General features: G+C 37.9%; 1 protein-coding gene across 2 annotated transcripts; it reads right to left on the reverse strand.

The window, feature by feature from the left end:
* Window positions 1-536: 536 nt before the first annotated feature.
* DDX46 (DEAD-box helicase 46) lies at window positions 537-19259 on the reverse strand. 2 transcript variants are annotated; one of them, XM_056502236.1, is made up of 24 exons: window positions 19180-19259; window positions 17423-17605; window positions 17016-17156; window positions 16012-16129; window positions 15676-15841; window positions 15213-15364; window positions 14777-14890; window positions 14035-14200; window positions 13545-13665; window positions 13042-13217; window positions 12489-12610; window positions 11636-11714; window positions 9792-9874; window positions 8831-8995; window positions 8339-8501; window positions 7281-7474; window positions 6619-6756; window positions 5838-5987; window positions 5018-5215; window positions 4228-4446; window positions 3636-3780; window positions 2935-3008; window positions 2395-2473; window positions 537-1325 (listed from the first exon to the last, which is right to left on the reverse strand). In XM_056502236.1, the coding sequence occupies exons 1-23, from the start codon at window positions 19194-19196 to the stop codon at window positions 2426-2428; spliced, it is 3132 nt and encodes a 1043-aa protein (XP_056358211.1). In that variant the 5' UTR covers window positions 19197-19259; the 3' UTR covers window positions 537-1325; window positions 2395-2425. The 2 variants fall into 2 exon arrangements, with proteins under 2 accessions (XP_056358211.1, XP_056358212.1); XM_056502237.1 differs by having other exon boundaries at window positions 537-1476.
* Window positions 19260-20375: the final 1116 nt, after the last annotated feature.

Here is a 20375-nt window from a genome sequence, read left to right on the forward strand (position 1 = left end):
CTCTGCTTATGTGTATTTGGAAAAAAAAAAAAAAAACCAAACAAAAAAAAACAACCCCTAAAAAACAGCATCCCTGTGCTCTTCCCTTTAACTGGCAACATGAATCTGACCAGGGCAGATTCAGTGGACAGCAGCCAAATCATGATGTTTTTAAAGATCTTGTCTATATCAATGGACACACTTGTGAAGAATTACATATAGCTGTTTTCATTTTTGAATTGTATCTTCTCCAAACTTTTATGCTCATCTTGTTTCCATTGTTTATTTCCCTGTGTATTTGTTAATTTGAGAGCTTCTTTTCCCCCAGTTTTTATGCATTTTGCTCCTGTGTTCACGTATCTAAACACCTTCACTTGACTTTCTTAACTGAGTCTGGGCTGTGTTGCATTGCATTTCCAGCACAAAAACAAAAGTACAAGCTGTTTACATCATCCTCCTCCAAAGAGCGTGAGGTTAACTGTCACAGGAAAAACCACAGAAGCAGTGCAAATGCAGAAAACAGAGGAGCTATTCAGAAAAACAGTTTCTGAAAAATATACATTGAAATTGCTTTTATTTTTGCTGGAATTAAAAAAACATAAGAATATTGACATCGCATTTAAAACCCCCAGGAAGTAAAGATTATACATTTCTGCATCTCTGAAATCCAATAAAAGTGTCTCCATCATGCCTTTTTTAGGGGATGTCAATGTACGAACATTTTGAACCAAGATTTTTAAAGACATGTCAGGCTGTCTAAATTCTGCAGTGCTCTGCATTAAATACACAAAATGTGTCACTCTTCTGGGAAGCGACACTATCCAAAACTTAGACAATTCAACAAAGAATTTCTAGGAAAGATATCAAAACCCCAGTTCTTAAGGGAATGAAAACTGGTGTATTTAAATGTAATCACAGAGCTTTAGTTTGGGATCTCTCTCTTAAGTTTTGAGAAGTGTTACTGTGTGTGCTGCTTCTCTCTGCTCTACTCCATGCATTAATACTGTCAAGTAACTATATCAGGACTGTTCTTATCCTAAAGGTAGACTGTTGAGCTGGTATAGTCATTCCTTTGCTTCTTCCCTGTTCTGCAAATAAGGTACACTGACAGGGTAACAAACAGTTGTATGCAAAAAAGAAGAGTCACTTAAATTACCTGAAGTTTCGAAAGAAAAGTTGAGAATTTATACAGCCATGATGCAGATTGTATGATTTGTCTTCACCAGGGTTAAAGCAGTATATACACAGCTGGTTTAAAATGACACATTTCTTCTCAATGTGTCAGGTAGGAAAAGCTTTCTATGAAAGTCCATTTGAAAATCATCATCTTGAAAGGCTTGCAGCTGCTAGAACGAGACAATTCAAATTGCTACTGCTTTGGCTGCAGACAAGCAGACAGAAGTTAAATGCTTAGGAGTAGAATCCATCATGAATCCTACTGGTTATGGGGAACAGACCTCAAAAACATCAGTCTTGCCTGTCCCAGTAGCTTAATGACTGCAATGATAGTATTTGTGGAAAATCATTCATAAATATCACTATACATTTTTACTTAAAGCCATATCCTAACAGTAATAAAGATTACAATCCTGGGAGAATAATCACATTAAATGTATATATAAGAACACTATAAAAGAGTGACAAAGTTGTATTTCATTACAAAAGAGGTTTCTCTTTTTTTTCTGCGAATTCCTTTTTAAACTAAAACAGGCTTTCAGTCTTATGTCACCAAATGAGGAAAAAAACACAAATCCTAAAATTCTTAAGTTTAGTAAAAACAGGAAAACTATTGTTATACTACAAAACATTTCACTTTACAACAACCCCAAAGAGTTATCTATTAGTTGGATGATAAAGAAAAATCAGGACATGAGAAGGATAAAATCGTAAAACAAGACCTTGAGTATTTTTGGATAAAACTCTACTCTGATCAATGCAGGACTCTCTGACCTTAGGGGACATTTGTACAGGGAATGAATATGTGTGGAACCAGCCAGAGAGATGCTATGATCAGGAGAAAAATCCTGCTTTATTTTGGTGTTTTGTAATTTTTCCAGTATAAAGTGATGTGCAAACCATTTCAACAATATGAAGCAAGTACATTCTAACAATTTCCAACAACAAATCCCAATACTTTCATTCTTAACAGTATACTGTCTATCAAAAAAATTAAAGTATGTTTATTTCATATTTTTTATGATGAAAAGTATATAAACTGCACTTTAAAATTAAATCATGTTCCACCAAAACAAGTCTGCTTTAAGACTGATAACTTTAGGGGAGAGAATTAAGATGCTTCAGCAGGTATCAATTTTCTGTTAAAAAAATGTCCGCAAGATGAAATAAAAAAATTTCTTAATTTACAATAAGCAGTGTAAACAGCAAAAACAACAGAAGCCACACAGTTTCACGCACCAGTTGCTAGCAGACAGGTAACTCCAAATGCTCATAGAACTTTGTATCTTCCTTTGTTGGTTGGTTGGTAAGAATTTTGCTGCAAATAAAGAGGATAATCACAGTTAAAAGGAAAGATGGATAAATGAATTGCAATAAAACCCCACTAAGTTAATAGCTGGATTTGTTGTAAAGCTACAGCAAACCAGATCTCTCAACACATACAAAATAACCAAATGAGGGGGATAATTCTTCTCTCCCCTGCCTGATGGTGTCGAAATTAGGACATTTATTGAGACCCAACCCTTCGAGGGGGTCTTCACTCAAAAAGCTCTGTCAATGTGTTATCTCCATCTGCTGGCTGATAGCAGCTGTGTTCTGGCTGATTAACCAGTGCCATGGATTTTTAGGCTGTTCAATAAAACAGTGGTTTTGAGATCTACAGGTCCCAGTCCTTGATATTAATAAAACCTTATGCCAGAGCGTCAACATTTGCAGAAGTCAATCTTATAAAGCATACATTAAGGCACTTCCCCTCTGCATTCTGGATATTGCACTCACCAATCTGATGAGCTCCTCTTTTATAAGTCGTGTGATTTCTGCCTTTGCTTTCTGTACAGCCAGTTCATTGGCACCTGAAGATAAAAATATTATAATCTTAAACACTTTCTGTATATGAAGCCTGCAGAATAAACACTGCTGTCTACTTTTAGAAGCACAGTAAAATCTGCTGAATATCCTCAGATATTTGTTGAAGAAATTGCACAGAATGCCAAAGCTTGACAGTGTTCTCTTTTAAGGAAAATATGCCAGTCGTGATTGATACTGTTCAAAAATATGTAGGATGAGAGGTTTCTTGAGAAAAAACTCAACCATCATGACATTTGCCAAGTTTCTGTTGTAGTAACTTGATGCAATTTCTTATACCTTTAACAGCCCAAACAGAATTCTATTTTTTTCTTTATTTCACGCTAGCACAGACCTCTTTGTGCTAATTTTTTTTCCTCTGTTCTTTTCTTGTTCTTCATACTGATCTCCTACATTAGCTGTTGTTCTGTGGCAGGTGAGGAGAAGCCTCTCTATGATCTCCATGGATTGTTTAGTAAGTGTATAAAGATAAACAAGCGTTTTTCAGTAACTGCAAAGTAAGTAGTAGTGAGTCTATAACTCAAGTGTCCAAACACTGACTACAGAAATTCCATGTCTAATTACAAAACTAGACTCATAGTTTTAATAAAAACATTTATAAAAAGAATACATACTTTCTATAGCCAAATAAATCTTTCGTTCTCCTTCCTTGGGTTCTTTGCCTGGAGGGAAGTAAGTTCCCCTGATTGTAATGGCAGCTTCAGAATATTCACTGATTCTCTGCAGTGCTTCTTTGGAGGTAACTTTCCATCTGGCAGTCTGCAAGGTGAAGTATACGAGAGGATCAACAAGAAAAGCACCATACAAAATGGTAATCCAGTAGTTCTCCCAGTGTGGGCAGAACCTCAAAGATAAATACAGGGAAATTGTACTTGATACTGTGAAGTAAGGGCAAAGAGCTGTATCCAGTCATGGCAGTAAAGTAAAATTTGCTAAAAGCAGCAGACAGTGTCAGAGATTTGGATATTAGTGGAGTGGGGTAGAAGGTAGAAAGATTTTGTCTGGTAACAAATACTTGTTTTTCTGATACTCTCTGGAATAAGTTCAAAGCAATGCATTTAGATAACCTGAGAAGTAATCACAATTAAGAGAGAAATTTCAATTAAGGTATGATCAGAAATTGAGACATTTTATTGGTGTAAGTATGAAGAGAGGTTTTGTTAAATAATGGTAATTTAAACGATTATAAGCAAAATGGTTACTTGCCTGTGGGAAGTCATTGATCTCCAATTCTTCTTCATATCTTTTGAAGGATTCATTCTGTCCTCCATCCTGTTTCTCTTCCTCCTGCTTCTCTATGGGTACATAATTGAGCTTGGCATTGATTTTTTCAGCCAGTTGTTCTGCAATGGTCTTGGCAGACACAGTAGGAGCTTGAATTGTGCCTCCTCTCAGGATAGCATTTGTAGCCTGCTGCATCACATCCTGTAAAAGCACAGGTCCATAGTGAGAACAAAGTAGCCAAAAGAAGCCCTATATAAACCAATAGCTTTAATGAAACCCTTATCTATGTAATGTAATTGTCTATATAACAAATACATTCTCCACACTTCTGCTCTTCCTTCCTTCCTCTCAACAACTCCCTTCACACCTGCAAAGAAAAGATCTTAGTGGTCTTTTTTATTTTCAGCTTAAAATATCTTTGGACATTCCAGAACAATTAACCTCAATCTAAACACATTGTACATCACATGTACATCTCATACTTCAGAAGAGAAAGATGTTCTGCAACTCTGCCAAAGCTGGAAAACTAACTGTGTAATGTTATCAGTAATGAATTAACTCTTTGTCAGGGCAGATAAAGCATTTATAGTTCTGTAATAAGTGTACAAACGTATCAGCTCACTTACAAATCCTACTAAAAGTGAGTTAACCCAGCCTAAATGAAATAAACAATGCAGTATGCTTCTAGTGTGCAGAAACACTAAATCAAATGAACAAAGAACTGAACAACCTTTATTAAAAAATAATAAAATTGGTCTGTAAAGAGCCTGACCTTGAAGTGGAAGGGAACCATGACTTGTGCCTCTGCTCCAAGATTCTTCTGTGCATTGATTCTCAAAGCCAATCTTTTTGCGATTTCCAATTTTTCTGCGTTCCCAGCTGATGGTGTAGGAGCATTTGATGTGCCTGGTGCTGCCATGTCTTTTACTCTTTTCTTTGAATTGAACATGCTTTCAATTTGTTCATCAATCTAAAGAAAATAGCAGTTGTATGATTACTGCATTTACCACTATATAATCTTGTCATCATAAAGAAAGAAACACTAAGGGCCATTTAATCTACACATTCTTAAAGAAAGTAATCTTGTAATTGGCAGAAGCCTGCCCAAAACTACAGCTCAACAAAAGGATGATCTAATCAGGAAAAAGTCTGAACACAGTGTTTACTTGCAAGGTCACAAAAAGGAATTTATCCAACATTATTAAAGGACTCTAGTAAGATTTAGAAATAGAAAATGCTACTACTGAATGTCTTTAAAACACTTCAAATAAAGATATGTATGCAATTGAGAACCATAGTTCTGTTTCCTTTATGCAAGGTTAATATCCCAAATAATTTATGTGACATTTACATAACTACACACATTAAGTGCAAAATACCAGTAAGTCAAAAAGAGACACTGAAGATCTTCCTAGACCTTGATTTTCATAGCTGTATCTCTGTATTTGAAGAATACATGCAGTCAGTAACCAAGGTCACAGAGTAACCGAAATCCATGCACTCTGGAATGTATTATGCAATCTACTGGGGAAGTAAATCAAATGTATTGAGAAAATTCATAAGCAACTTAAATCCTATTCCCAAGTGCTTACATCAACAGCTGTATCTTCATCATCTGAATCTTGTAAGCCAAGAGCTGCTTTTTGTAGCTTCTTTCTTTCATTAGCCAAAGCCTGTTCTGTTTCATCAAATTTAAAACCTTTGCCAGAGAATCCACTGCTTTTTTTAATCAACTTTCCCTCCTGAAAACAGAAACATGTATTATCATACTTGGGAGTTTCAAATCCTAGTTCTGATAGTTATAAAATAACTGTAAGATTATACAAATAATGTTGAAGTTCTTTAAAAAGCAAATCCTAGCACATTCATAAAGCACTTAAAATTTAAAAGCTGCATTTCACGATGAAATGTAATTTAAAAAACTACGTTAATTCAGCAGAGACAGTACCCTATTGGGATTTTCTGTAAGTACACATTTTAAATGCTTTTCAAATGCAGTTAAAAAAAAAAGAAAAACTTCAAAGTCACCCTTCTTCTCAGCATGAGTGAGACTCTCTGATGGTGAGAGCTCTAGAAATAATCATACAAATTCTGTGAAACGGCTTCATTATGTTGTATGTGAATTTTGCTAAAAGCCAAAGTGCACCTTATACCAAAGGTATTTATTACATACCAGGTGATAATATTTAAATTCTCAAGAACAGTTCTTTAAATGACATTCAAGATTCCAATCTTGAGGTCACTGGCACACTCAGCCAAGCACACACATGTTCCCAGAGAGGTGACTCGTGTGTACACTGGACAACTGGACACATGTGCACACACAGGCATTAAACCTGGACCAAGCCCCCTGGAGAAGAAAGAATTACTTACAGCCTTCTGTTGGTCTTTGAAATCAGCCCAGAGCTTCTCCAAATCAGCAGGAATGGGATTCCCGGACAATTCCAAAGCCTTAATGATATCACCAGCATAACGTGCCTGATCCTCAGTAATAAATGTATATGCATACCCCTGGTCAAAATTCATTTAAGAGACAATTAGGAAAAAGCTCTAAAGACACTATCTCTAAATTTATTGAAGCACCCTTGCACAGATGCTGATTTCTGCTCAATGGAACTAACCATGACAGTCAAGCCATAACTTTGTTTAGTGGAAGTGTAGAATGAATAATGTGATTTCCCAGGAAGCTGATACAGAGGTAATCATCCAAAGATAGCAAACACTGAAATCTCTCATTCCAACCATGGTTAAAAGTTTGAAAAATTAAAATCTTATCAATTTAGTAGGGCACATTTCCAACAGTGAAAAACATCCAAACTTTCAGCCACAAATGGGGTTTTAAAGAAGACTCAGACATCAGAAGAACATGTAAGTTCCAAATTTCAGATTGCTGAAGTTCAGAACATATTAAAAACACTCTTCCCACCATTAATACAAACTACTCTCTCTGTAGCTATCCCTTTGAACAACTTCATCCAACAGTAAGAAGGGAAAAATGTCAGTACTAACCAAACCAGACAACCTAGTGTACATACTTTATTGCCAGCTCGCCCAGTGCGGCCCGCTCGGTGCACGTAGTCCTCATAATGGTTGGGACAGCTGTAATTAACCACCAGCATCAGCTGCTTCACATCCAAGCCCCTCGCTGCTACAGATGTGGCCACCAGAAGTTTGCAGGTTCCATTCTTGAAGTCATTAATGATGCTGTCCCTGTCATACTGATCAATACCTGTAAGACAAGTCAGTTAATTATGAAGCTCTGCTTTAAGTCATGAGAATTTGTACACAAGTCAAAATACCCTCCAATTTCAAACAACCAAAACCGTAAGCAAATAAAACTTCAATACTTTCACACTTTTGAAGGCAAAATACATTACCCCTATTATTTAGAATAACTTTTAATTTTTCCATTACCAAAAGATGTTTTCCCCATATGAAGATCCTCAAAACATTTTTTAATATTATTTTCTATTTTGTACTTCAGCTGAGACCTCATCTGGAGGCTTTGTCTGTTCTCTGAAGGCAACAGAAATTTCAGAAGAGTAAGAATATTTTTCCCTCTTACACTGGTGCATTCCTGCTGAACAGTGATTTTGTACTTACTGGTTTTATATAAAATGTGCTAAAAATATACTGTAATGTCCTGTGATGGACAGCATTGTAAAGAGATTTTTCTCTTCTTGCTACTTCCATTCTATTACTACTTGATAGAAGAAACATAAAGCGACAACTGCAACTACTGTGGAACCTCAAATAAAAACATCATGGGATACTCCCCAATGGCACTCACTACTTTACAATAACAAGTAGCTAGCAATATTCCCTGAGAGGTGTTAACTGTCAGGAACAGTCCTCTTGCACATACAAGACTTGGCATCTGATGACATCTCACAAAGAACAGTGAAGAGTAATTACACAAAGCTATCAGGTCTATTTCAAATTAAGAAACAATTTTCCTCCCCAGTTGCAAAGCAAAACCTGCTTATGAAGAAGTAATAATGGGTACTGTTCAGGAACTAAGTGATTTTTAACTACTGGATACAAACATCCTAGTTGGGAGTAGTTAATAGAAATCCTTAAATTTGCAGATTACCTCCATGAAGAGACAAGCAAGGATAAGAGGCCCTCATTAAATCTTTCAACAACCCATCAGCGTGTTCTTGCTTATCTACAAATATGATAACAGATCCTTTCTCCTGATAATGTCCCAATAGCTCCAGTAACTTCAAAAATTTGTTCTCTTCTTCTATGACAATCTGGAAAAAGACATACAAAAGCCTAGTAAAAAAAAATAGAATTTTATCTTGAGTCATTAAACAAATCCAGAGTGCATAAAAGTTAAAATCAGGAACAGGAGATGACTTTTTCAGGCTGTTCCCATAGCTACTGGTAGAACAGCTGTTCAGCTTAGTACTACAAACCAACTTTAAAAATTACATTTGCAGATTAGAGTGTTGATTTATTCTAAGTCCATTTTTAATAAGGCCACTAAACTTCTAAAAATAAAAGCTCTGTGGGTATACTGGTTTATATCCAACAATCTTTTGCAAGGAAATCAGAAGGGAGGCAGATGTATCACACTCACCACGTGTTGCTCCACATCAGAACAGACAACACTTCTGCCTCCAACCTGCACCTCTATAGGTTTACTGAGGATCCTGCGAGCCAGGGCCTCCATAGCTCTGGGAAAAGTAGCAGAGAACATGACAGTCTGACGGTCAGGCCTGACGTTGTCTACAATGCGCATAACCTGTGGTGAGAGAACATTCCCTGTTAATGTCCAAGTGCTGTAATTCTAGTCACACTCATGCAAAGCTGTCATCTTTAAAGTCAGGTGGTATCTGCACCTCACAGACTACAAAACATTCTATACAGATTTCCTCTTTGCACCAAGCTGCTGGCATTGGAAGCTGCTGGCAAAACTTGCTGAATTCAAAAGAAGTTGCATGAAAATATGCAATCTGGAAGCAGCTCAGCAAAAATCCTAGGAAATGCAGCAGTAACCCTATAGCTAAAGAAATAAAAGGAATTTTCCTAGTTTTGGAGAACAGAATAGCTCATAACAACTAAAAGAGCCCTGGGTGTCCAAAGCTCTCAGCAAGTAATTAGTCAGCAGCATTTCCAACATTTTGTTCTTATCTTACAACTACTAACACAACACTCGTTATATCCTTGTGCAATTCCTTGATACATGGTCACAAGTATTCCAAATGAGTGTGTAAAACACTCTATGTATTAAAGAAAAGTCTAAGCTATATAGGAATTTATTGAAAGCAAAACACAGACTCACAGAATGGTTTGGGTTAGAATGGACCTTAAAGATCATCCAGTTCCAACCCCTTGCCACGGACAGGGATACTTTCCACTAGATGTGAGGATAATGTGATGTTATAATAATGTGATAATAGATATGAGAGTAATAGAAATATTAGAGTCAACTTCAACTGCTGTCCACAGGCAGCACATTCTTTTGAAGACCCACTGGCAGTGTAGTAATAAGGCAGCGCTGCAAAACCCTTGGCACCATCCCTCATGTCATGAATTACCTGAGGCTCAAACCCCATGTCAAACATTCTGTCAGCTTCATCAAGTACAACGTACGTGACTCTACGGAGGTTTGTCACCCGACCTGTGAAAGGAGAGGAAAAAACACATGGGAAACAAAATCAAATGGAAATCTAGTTTCCCTTAGGAATATTTTTTTAAAATGTTATATAGTCTCACTATCTTCTAACAAAGACATTAATTAATTTTTTTAAAAATTCACTAAATGTGAATTTTAATGTTCACACTTTAATCACACATACATTCTGGAAAATGTGTAAGTATGCACAAGGCCCTTTTAGTTTGTCAAACTCTTCTCTTGCATACCATCATAGGGCCAGAAGAACCTGTAAAATTCAGAAAACTGCCCTCGCCAAAACACATCATAAAACTAAGACTGAGCTGAAGCAAGGAGCCACATCAGCCAGTATCTGACAGCGGCACCTAGAAAAGAACATATTAGAGATTACAGCGCATGTGTGGAAGGCAAAGCCCAGTGCTAACTGCTGCAGCCTCAGAGAACTCCTTCTATACACAATCTGTAATGCTTCCTTGGAACTAAGAATAACTATTTGAGGATAACCATACTAGTTCTAGATCACTGCTAATAAACAGAGTAATCACTCTTTTCAAATGACTATATAGATATTAAAACCTACCCGGTAACACTACTGAATTTAAAATCAAGAACCACCCCAAACTCTGGGACAGGTTGAAATAAAATAAGTTGTTTTTCTCTGAATATTTTTAAATTATCATAGACAGGATAACTAGCACCCTTCCCAAACAGTGAAGAGATTCCCTTTCATATGAAGGATTTAACTCAAGGATTTTAGAATCATACTCTCAAACAATATAAACGCATTCAGTTCCACACAAATGTGGAGTGACACTGCCAAATGCTCTCTGAATGGAGCAGATCTATCACATTTTCTACAAGTTTCACTCATACTTGTGCCTATCAAACTACAGAAGAATTTGGTCCTCTCAGCTTCACCAAATTGTAGCTGAATTCTCAAATTATTGAAGACATCACGCGCTGCATTTTTTAAGATATGGAATTCATATTTAAGGAAGAAAGCAAGTTTTCCTTACATCTATATCTATTTAACATCTTAACACTTTCATCCCCAAATAATAACTTTGTAAAATTACTTGGGAACAGCATTAATGTACCTACCTTTGACGATTTAAGTCTTGGAAGCCCAGTTCTATATGTCTTGAAGGTACTTTTTTCACAGAAGTTAAATAATGTCAACAGTTTAGTAGAGGTTTTGATGTGGAATAATTTAATAATAAAACTTTATCTAATAAGCATGCAATGGTTACACTAGCACAAAACCTCTTAAAGCTGCAGTGGCTCAGTTTAATGAAGCTGAATATCTGATATAAGGTCACTTCTTTTACTTCTGAGCAGGTATTTAGGGAGGGCTTCTTTGTCTGTTTTTTAAAGCCAACAGATAAAGGCAGAGTCAGATGCTCTTGTAAAGTGGGGAACTGCTGAGCTACTCTAACACAGATAACGGATTAACGGGCAGACAAAATAAGCAACTGTTACATAATCTAAATGACTCCAAATTAAAAAATTTGGACCACACATTTCAAGTTTAGCAAAAAACATTCTCAAAATCTCTTCAAGAATGTAGTATTTCCTGTCCTCCCCAAAATCAATGTATGCTTAAACCTACTATTAGTGCTATATATTCTCAATAGCTATACAGTGCAGCCTGAAGAGATACAAGAAAATTCCATAAGACCATTTATCAAAATACATGATCTTTTGAATTTGTTAGAATTACACAACAAATGTAAAAAAATTCTCCAAAGGAAAAGGTTTTCTACTCACCATTGTTAGCTGCTAACATGTCAATCATACGTCCAGGTGTGCAAACAATAATTTCAGCACCTCTTTTGAGTTCAGCGATCTGATTCCAAAACAGAGTAAACAATCTGCTAGTTTTTGTTTTGTGATTTTTAAAACATGTATCACCTTACAAAAAAGGAAACCACCTACACTGTAATACAGCTGTTCTACTAACGTGAATTATGTAAAAATTTTAATTAATTTCTTCAAGTCTTAGGAAAACTTTGCTTCCAAAAAGAGTAACCCCTGACAGTCTGAGTTACCATCACCTGAAGTAGTTTTAATGAGGATATGACTTCAATACAGTTAAGAGCCTGTAAGAAATGTCAGTGTTACGTCAGGAACAAGTGATACACACCATGTTCCACCACAGATGGTTACTCCTGTTGTTTCCATAAACGGGTGGGGTGGATGTGTGGAAAACCTTGAAATTAATTTCTAACTTACTTCAAGATGCAATATTTGACAATGCAATAAACCAAAGTTATCATTTTCTGGCTTTTGTTATCTTAAGAAGAACTCTCAGAAAAACAGCTTCTTAGTAACTTTCAAACTATTATATCCCACTAAAATCTCAAATTTTAATTTAATGCTCAGTACAGACATAAAATTTTAAGGGTTGTATCTGAGACTTTCCAGGATCATTATTATTTAAGGCTAAATTACATGCAAAGCTTTTTGCATTACTACCATTCCCACAGAGAAAATCCATAATGAAGACTGCAAATGTATTGGATTAATGGAAAAGAAAAAGCAACTAATTTTGCTACAAAAGAAACAACTGACTAATAAAGTCCAAACATTCTTTAACAAGGCAGGCATGTCTTTTGCATACCTGCTCACTGATTCCTGTTCCTCCATAAACACACACAACTCGAAGCCCAAGTGTCTTTGAGAATTTCTTACACTCCTTGGTAATCTGCAAAGCCAACTCACGTGTAGGTGTCATAATGACAGCTGAAAAGCAAAATATCTTCATCATACATTGCAACATTACAACAACTGTTATTTCCACAATAGAAATTAATCTTTTGTAATGATGTTTACAGCAATTTACCTCCTATTTTTAAGAACATAATTTCAAGGACAAGATAACTAAGACATTATGAGGAAGGAGTGGAAATCTGGTCAAAGTGTAAAAATCAAAGGAGTAAGGTTTCCCAGATACGTGGACACGGGAGAGCTACTGCAACACCATGAGACAGCACAGTGATCACAAAACAAGATTAAAGAGCACAGTGATCTTTAACTAAAAAAAAAGCCACTTATCAATGGACATTAGTAAACACTCCTCCCTATAACCAAGTGAAGAACTGAAATCCCATCTAAAGCATATACATGAGGTTATATTTATTTAAACAGTAACTTTGAAAATAAAATCTTTTTACCTATGGGACCTTCTCCTTCTTCTAATGCTCTCTGATCCATAATATGTCTGAACATGGGCAACAGAAATGCAATAGTTTTTCCACTTCCTGTTTTAGCAATGCCAATCAAATCCCGTCCGTTCATAATTGCTGGGATAGCCTGGGTTTGAATCGGAGTGGGCTTTTCATAGCCATGTCTTAAAGAAGGAAAAAAACAATTTTAAGAACAAAATAGAATTTGACAGATATGAATCATGAAGCTATGCTAAAATTTTTTAACATATTCATATCAGTGCCATTCAAAAAATACAGATCAAAATGAGCAGCAAAAGCATGATACAAACTGCAGAGAACAGTTAGTAATTCAACACTGAGTGATAAACACTCTGATGATTATATATGTAACATTTATAGACATGGACATGTGACATTATGCAGCAAAGTAAAATGTTCTTTTCATGGACAAAGGACAGAACACAGTGAGCAAAATCAAGGATGATACAGTTCATAAAGTGCTTGCTTACTTTTTGAGGGCAGTGAGAATCTTCATGGAAATACCACACTGTACCCAGGTTTTTATTGGTTTGGGACAGCCTTTTCCCTTGACTGTAATTCCCTCCAGCTCCAGCCGGTACACATTTACCTCTGAAATAGAGTTTACCTTTTAACAGAGTCAATACTTGACACTTCTCTACTACCCTGATCAAAAAATTCTTGCTTTGTCCCTTAACATGAAATACTAATTTTATCACTACCAGAGAAATAGCTTTTTGCTTGTTACACATAAACACAGGAGCTAGGTTGAAAGGACTCAGGTTAATTTTCCAATCAAAGCCTCATACATAATTATAGTAAGTTATCAACAATAGGGATGCACCTGATTTAACACTTTTCTATAGCAAGTTGCTCCAAATGCTTTCAATATTCCAAAGCATTTGCTGTTTCTTAGCACACTGAAATCTACCATTATTGTCTTCGAAGTACCCAAGGTGTTCAGGGTGTATTTGTTTTTACCTTCTTGCGTCATTTTAGCTAGTTCTGGTACTTCAACATAGAAGTTTTTTCTGAAAGGTTCATATTCTATCTTTCCATGATCCACTGGTTCTAGCAGCTTTCTCTGCTTGGTCTGATAGCCAGTCAGGGCAGTCTGAAGATCAACTTCCTCCTCTTCTGAGGAATACTGTAGAGATCACAATTTTTGTGTGCATTAGGATTAATGAATTATGAAGGTGTTTGGCTTTTTTCATTTACAGCAAAACTATTCAGAAGCAACAGGTAGTTCTTACTATATTAGACATGAAACTGAAGACCTGGTCTCAACCTAAGAATCCCAATTCTTCCTTCCCCTAGTTCTTTCATGTTTCTCCCAAACCTTAACTCTTACCATGTTTTGTGTCACTTTCATGACTTTAGCAATGCCAACTGCCAGCCCTGTCATTCAGAAATAATCATTGCCATACCAAAGAAACAGTAAGAGGAAATAAAGAGAAGGCAGCCAGTCAGCAGACCAGGGTCACACTGCAGCCACAGCTCTGATAAATGTCCCCACTTCAGCTTTGAAGCACCACTAATTCTGGAACTGCAGCCACAAAGTATGGCCAGAAGTGACTGAGCTCCAGGGTCCCTCCACAGCCTCCCTAGCAGCATAATACCCACACCCTTCACAGCTCTTCAGGCCAAACACCACATACAACCACAGAAAGCAAGAGCAGGCACTTAGCCTGTTCACAAGAGAAATACAAAACATTTCCATTACCTCCATTGCATCTTGGTCATTCTCCATGAGCTCCCCTTTCTTCTTTTCTGACTCAGCAGCTGCCTTTTTGGTTGTCACCACAGTTACCACCTTGGTAACAGTTGGTCCAGTTTTCTACAAAAAATGTTTTAAAAAAAAGAATGCACTATTGTATAAAACAAAACCCATCCTGCAAAAACTACACAGAATATTTGTACTTCTAGATACATTATGCTGAGCATTTTCATTTCACACTTCCCTCAAAGAAATTTTATCAGAACAATGCTTGATAAACAGTTTCATAGAACACCAGAAAATGAAAGTTAAAGCAAACATGCATTAACTGAATATAACTTCTTGCTTTTTTGCACTTTCCCCCATTTTTTTCCCAAGCCACTTTGCTATTAAAACAGTTATCTTTGTCTTCTAAAAGCAAATCTTTAACAAGTGATTTTACCTTTTCACTCCCACCTCCACCTTTCACACTTCTCATATTGAACTTCTTGACCTCTTCTTTTACTTCTTCCATATAAGCATCTAATGGATCTAACTCCTCATCTTCAACTTCATTGCCTTCTTTTTCTCCTTCTGCAGTTTCCTCCTCATCATCTAGTAATAGTGAAAAAGATGGGGATAAATGACAGGGAAAGACAGAAGTCCTTACATGTGTCAAATTATTGTCCACCCAAATAATTACAGCCTGGGGTTATTGCTATATAATTTTTCCCCATACAAATCTCTCCAGTTGGCTTATCAAAAATATATCTTAAACCACTTGACATCATGACCAGATTTAGGCTTTGTTATGGTTTACATTTTATGGTTCACATTCTGAAGAGTAATCCGATGTTTTAAAGATATTGTAATAAAAATATTACTAAGAACAAAAGTATTCTGTTATATAAGAAGAGGTTAAATACCATCATCATCTTCTAAACTCCATTTTTTCCCCTGTTTCATCTCTTCAATTTCTTTTTTTAGCTCTCCTATGTTTTCCATTGCCTTCTTGCGTTGTTCTTCCCTCCATTTCTCCACTCTTTCTTTTCGTTTTCTCATTTCTTCTTCTAGTTTGTTCTGATCAAAATTCTATGAGAAAAACCAACCAAAAAGTGAAAATTAATTGCCACTGGCTTTAGCCTATGCTTCTTTAAACAAATGTAACCATTGAGTGAGCAAGCTGCAGAAGACAGGACATCCACAAACTTCCTGGTTTAAATTCTTTATCTTTTAAATTTACAAGTGTTAGAAGTCTCTACCTCAGTGGCCACAGCATTTGTGGTAGCATCTTTATCCTTCTCTTCCTCTTTGTCATCTTTGTCTTTTTTCTTTTCTTTGGAAACTTCCACACCTTCTGTCTTTTCTTTAGATCTTGATCTGAAAGGTAAGATCAAAGGTTTCTTAGAACATTACAGGTTTTCTCAGGGGAAGAATACATATATGCTGGACAGCAATCAAACTGTAATCACCCTGATATGTTTTCAAACACCTCACAAAACACACTGCTTCCCAGACAATCTTTCCACGTTATAGAATTACTTCCTCTAACTACCAGTAATGTAGACTCTAACTCAATCCACCGATTCATGTGCTTTTCTCATTTTTTGGAGACTTCATTTTCAGAGCTCTTACAATTGATACTCCAGTTGTTCTGCACTTTATTTTACATCTCCTTGAAGTCAGCATTTAGAAAACACCTAAAAAAAAATATCTCTTTGTGGAATTTCTAGAGAAAGGTAAAGTGATCTAGCATTTAGTCATGGAAATGTGAGCATCCCTCTAAACACAGTCCTGGCTGACAGACAAAAGCCCTTCTCTCTGGGAAAAGCTACTTATGTAATGCAAATGTAACAGGCAGACTTGCACTGAATACAAAACCTATTTTTCACAGGTTTTATTAGCCTTACTTGATTCCAACTTAAAAGAAAGCATCTAAACCAACTTTGTGTTAGCTTATGACAACATAAAATTCTCTTTAGCTAATTTAATACATTAAGCTTTTTTCTTTGGACTATTCTAATACAAAACATACACTTATTCCCAAAGCCTTTGTGATTCCAGCTTGTCATGATTTCTAAAGTGCCATCACTACTTATGCTGTATATAGACTGTTGTTACCATTCAGACTGCCCACTCACTTTACAGCAGAGCCTGACTACATGCTGTTTGCAATTATATCTGAAAATCTTATCGAGATATATTTAAAACACAATGACCTGTGGTAAGCTTTTATACATTTCTAAAGCTAAGAAGATGAGAATACCTGTTTTCTGTCTTCCTGTTCTTGCTTGGACTGGAGGATCGAGACCGTCTCCCTCTGCTCCTGCTCCTCGAGCGCCTCCTCTCTCGGCTCCGCGATCGTCTTCTCTCTCGGCTCCTTTCCCTTTCTCTACTCCTTGAACGTCTGACATACAACAAAATTGTCTTTACTTAGGACATGCTCATAGTATAACTTTAGTCTTCTGCTGAGGAACAGGTTGTAAAAGGAACTCACCAATCATCAAGACCGCTAAGAACTTACAAACTCTAGCACCAGCAAGCCAGAAAGCATTTAATAAGCAAAAAGCCTTAAGCACACGGACATCAGCAAAGCAACTAACTAGAGTGGGAGAACATCAATCTTCAGCAGACAGGCACTTTTAGCTACTCTAACTGGGGCTGGTGTCATACCTTTGACGCTTTCTGTCCCGCGAGCGAGACCTTCTCTTGTCCCTGCTGCGCGACCGCTCCCGCCTGCGATCGCGGTCCCGGCTCCTGGAGCGCCTGTCCTCGCGTTTCCTCTTGTCCGACGGGGAGCGGCTCCTGGAGCGGCTCCCGGAGCGTCCCCGCGACGCAGAGCGCTTCCGGTAGTGCCTGTGTGCCACAGAGAACCACGTGTGCTTAAAGGGGGTTTGGCAGGAGGTCAAGCAAGCAAAAAAAATTGCCTGAATTTCCTGGACTTTTTACATGTCTTAACTTTTGTAATCATCTTGCCAAACTGATTAATATACATAATATACATAAAATACACATAATATGTATATACACCAGGAAGAAGCAGAGAAGGCAAGACTTTAAGCCCCCCAACTCCTTGTTTCACTTCCATGGTAGTATTAAAATAGTTCAGCTCTAAAAACAGAGGTGTATTTACATTTAGTCTATGTTATGTGGTATATTTAGGCACCACATGCACTTGAAGCTAGTACCGCAGCATATACCCACATCCTGTCTATCAACAGGATAACTGAGTGCAAAGAACATCTGTCAGCATTGAGATTTTTAATTTCTTTTCCATCTCCATCACAAAACAGGATCTGCTCTATACTTCCTCTCTTTCTAATCTTTTAGTTTTAAAAAAAACTACTTTTGTGACAATTTTTTTTCTCTATAGTGTGCAGTAAAGCCAAAAATATCATTTCAGGTTGCAGAAGCCCCAGTGAAGAACATCTCCACCCACCATTCACTCTAACCCTCTTACCATTTCTTCACTTTTAAAACCTTCTGTTAAAATAGAAAATTAATACAAATTCAAACCCACTTTTAGCATTATTTTTAGCCTAAGTAGAAGAATCTTGTCATTTTTGTGACCAGCAATGGAGTCCTGCTGGCTGGAGTACCAGACCTTGGCTTTCAGTTCAGGAGCTCTAAGGGTGCCCTGTACTGCCCACTGCTGCCCCACCTCATCTGGAGCTAATTTAGCTAGATCCGTGGGAGTGCCCAGCGCTGCACTAGATAACGAAGTTGAGCCTAAGTTGTTTGTTAAAATTTCAGTACATTTGTCCCTCAGTGTAAATCTCTGTTATGGACCTGGGAGCTGTCACCGTGTTGTACAACTGCATGTGGGGACTGTCGTGTCAGCTTTATGGTAAAATCAGATTAAACCACGAGACAGAGGCATATGCCCGACAGCATCTGCAAATTGTGAAATCAGTTTAAAGCCTGAGACGTGTGAGCAGCTCCGTATCATCTGGAGCTTGGCCCAGATAAGTAACACAGGGGGCACATTGCTGCCCAGCTGGTTACAACCCCTAACCAGGTCCTTATAACAGCTATGAAAGGGCAAAAGATACAGAATACTGCATAAATACAAAAGGCACAAACAAAAACATCTAAACTAAGTTAACCCCCCTACGTGGCTAATTACGGTATTTTGGGAAAAGCCCGCGAAGGCCGGAGATGCTCCGGGAGCCGTGGTGCCGGTGAGCTCCGGCAACTCGGACCCACCCAGCGCTGGGACCCGCGGCCCCCCGGCCCGGAGCCCCGAGTCCCGTCCCTGCCCTCAGGGCCGGCGCCCGGCCCGGGCCCTGCCGCGGCGGCCTCACCGCGCCCGCCGGCCGGGACAGCCCGCGCCACCCTTCGCCCCCCTCACGGCCGCCTCACGGCGCCGGGACCCCGAGCGAGCTGCGATCCCCGCGCGGGCGGGCGCGGCGGCAGCGCCGCTCCCTCACCTGGACTCGCGGCCCATGGCGGCGGCGCTCCCGCTACACGGCGGCGGCCATTCCGCGCCCGCGCGGCGAGAGCCCGGCGAGCGCCGCCCCTTCCGGCAGCCGCAGCGCCCGCGCCCCCCAGCGGGCGGAGGCCGCAGCGCCGCCCCGGCCGCACCAACCGAGCGGCCGCACACAGCGCCAAGGAAGCGGGTAGCAAATAGGCTTTTAATAGAAAACAATCGGTCTGGCAATCAACATTAAATAGCATTGTGTACACCAACAGAGGTAAGGTAAAAACGGAATAAAACAGATTGATTTCTTGGTCAAAGGTCGTTTCTTGATCGCCATTTCTTCATCGAGATTTCTTAATTAAGTACAAGCCCCTCCTGATGCTCTGCCCACACAAGGGTATTTACCTGATTAGTTTTTATGGTGGAATAAAAATCCTTTGATTTTTGCAAGTACAAATCTAAGGCTTTTTGCAGGGATTTTTCCAATTTATTTGTATTACATTTGGGAATATAAATAGAGAATCAGAACAAGTAATTTTTGAGCGAACTCATTATTTACATATCTCAACCTTAGTTTAAATTACAGTAATTTCAATTTTCTGAAATTACGTCTAATACAAATAAATTTAAAGCTGCTGAATCAATATCTGTGCTAATAGACAAAAGTCAGAATTTTCTGCAGCCCAGCCCTGTGTATCTGTAATATAATACTCACTGTAACATAACCAGTTAAAAAACCCATGAAAATGGTCAAATCAAAACATAAGGTTCTTGTATTCAGGCCACAAACATGTATCTAATTTAAAAGTCAGAAATGCATCACTAAAATTACAGGAGGAAACTTTTAACAAAGAACAATCACCTGAAAGCTGGGCCATTTAGAGAGGTACAATCAAACAAATCTGCTCCCTAAAAAAACTCTGCAGGCAAATACCAAGTTAAATATTTGGCTTACCATACTAGAAATAGGCATCAACCTATACTACCTGAAAGTCCAGATTTTAAACAGAAAACTACAAGCTGAAAACACTACAAAATTTAGCTTCAAAAGAGATTTTCAGAGATTATCAGCATTTAAGCTATTTGGAATGATACTTCCTTCCTCTCATTGTGCAAAATTCATAAGAGATGGAAAGCAAAACTGTTTCTCTTGTAAGTTTTACAAAGACTAGAGCAGAGATTTGATACTACTGGTTGGGTGCCAAT

The sequence above is a fragment of the Oenanthe melanoleuca genome, chromosome 13 (genome assembly GCF_029582105.1).
Source record: "Oenanthe melanoleuca isolate GR-GAL-2019-014 chromosome 13, OMel1.0, whole genome shotgun sequence".
NCBI classification, from domain to species: Eukaryota; Metazoa; Chordata; class Aves; order Passeriformes; family Muscicapidae; genus Oenanthe; species Oenanthe melanoleuca.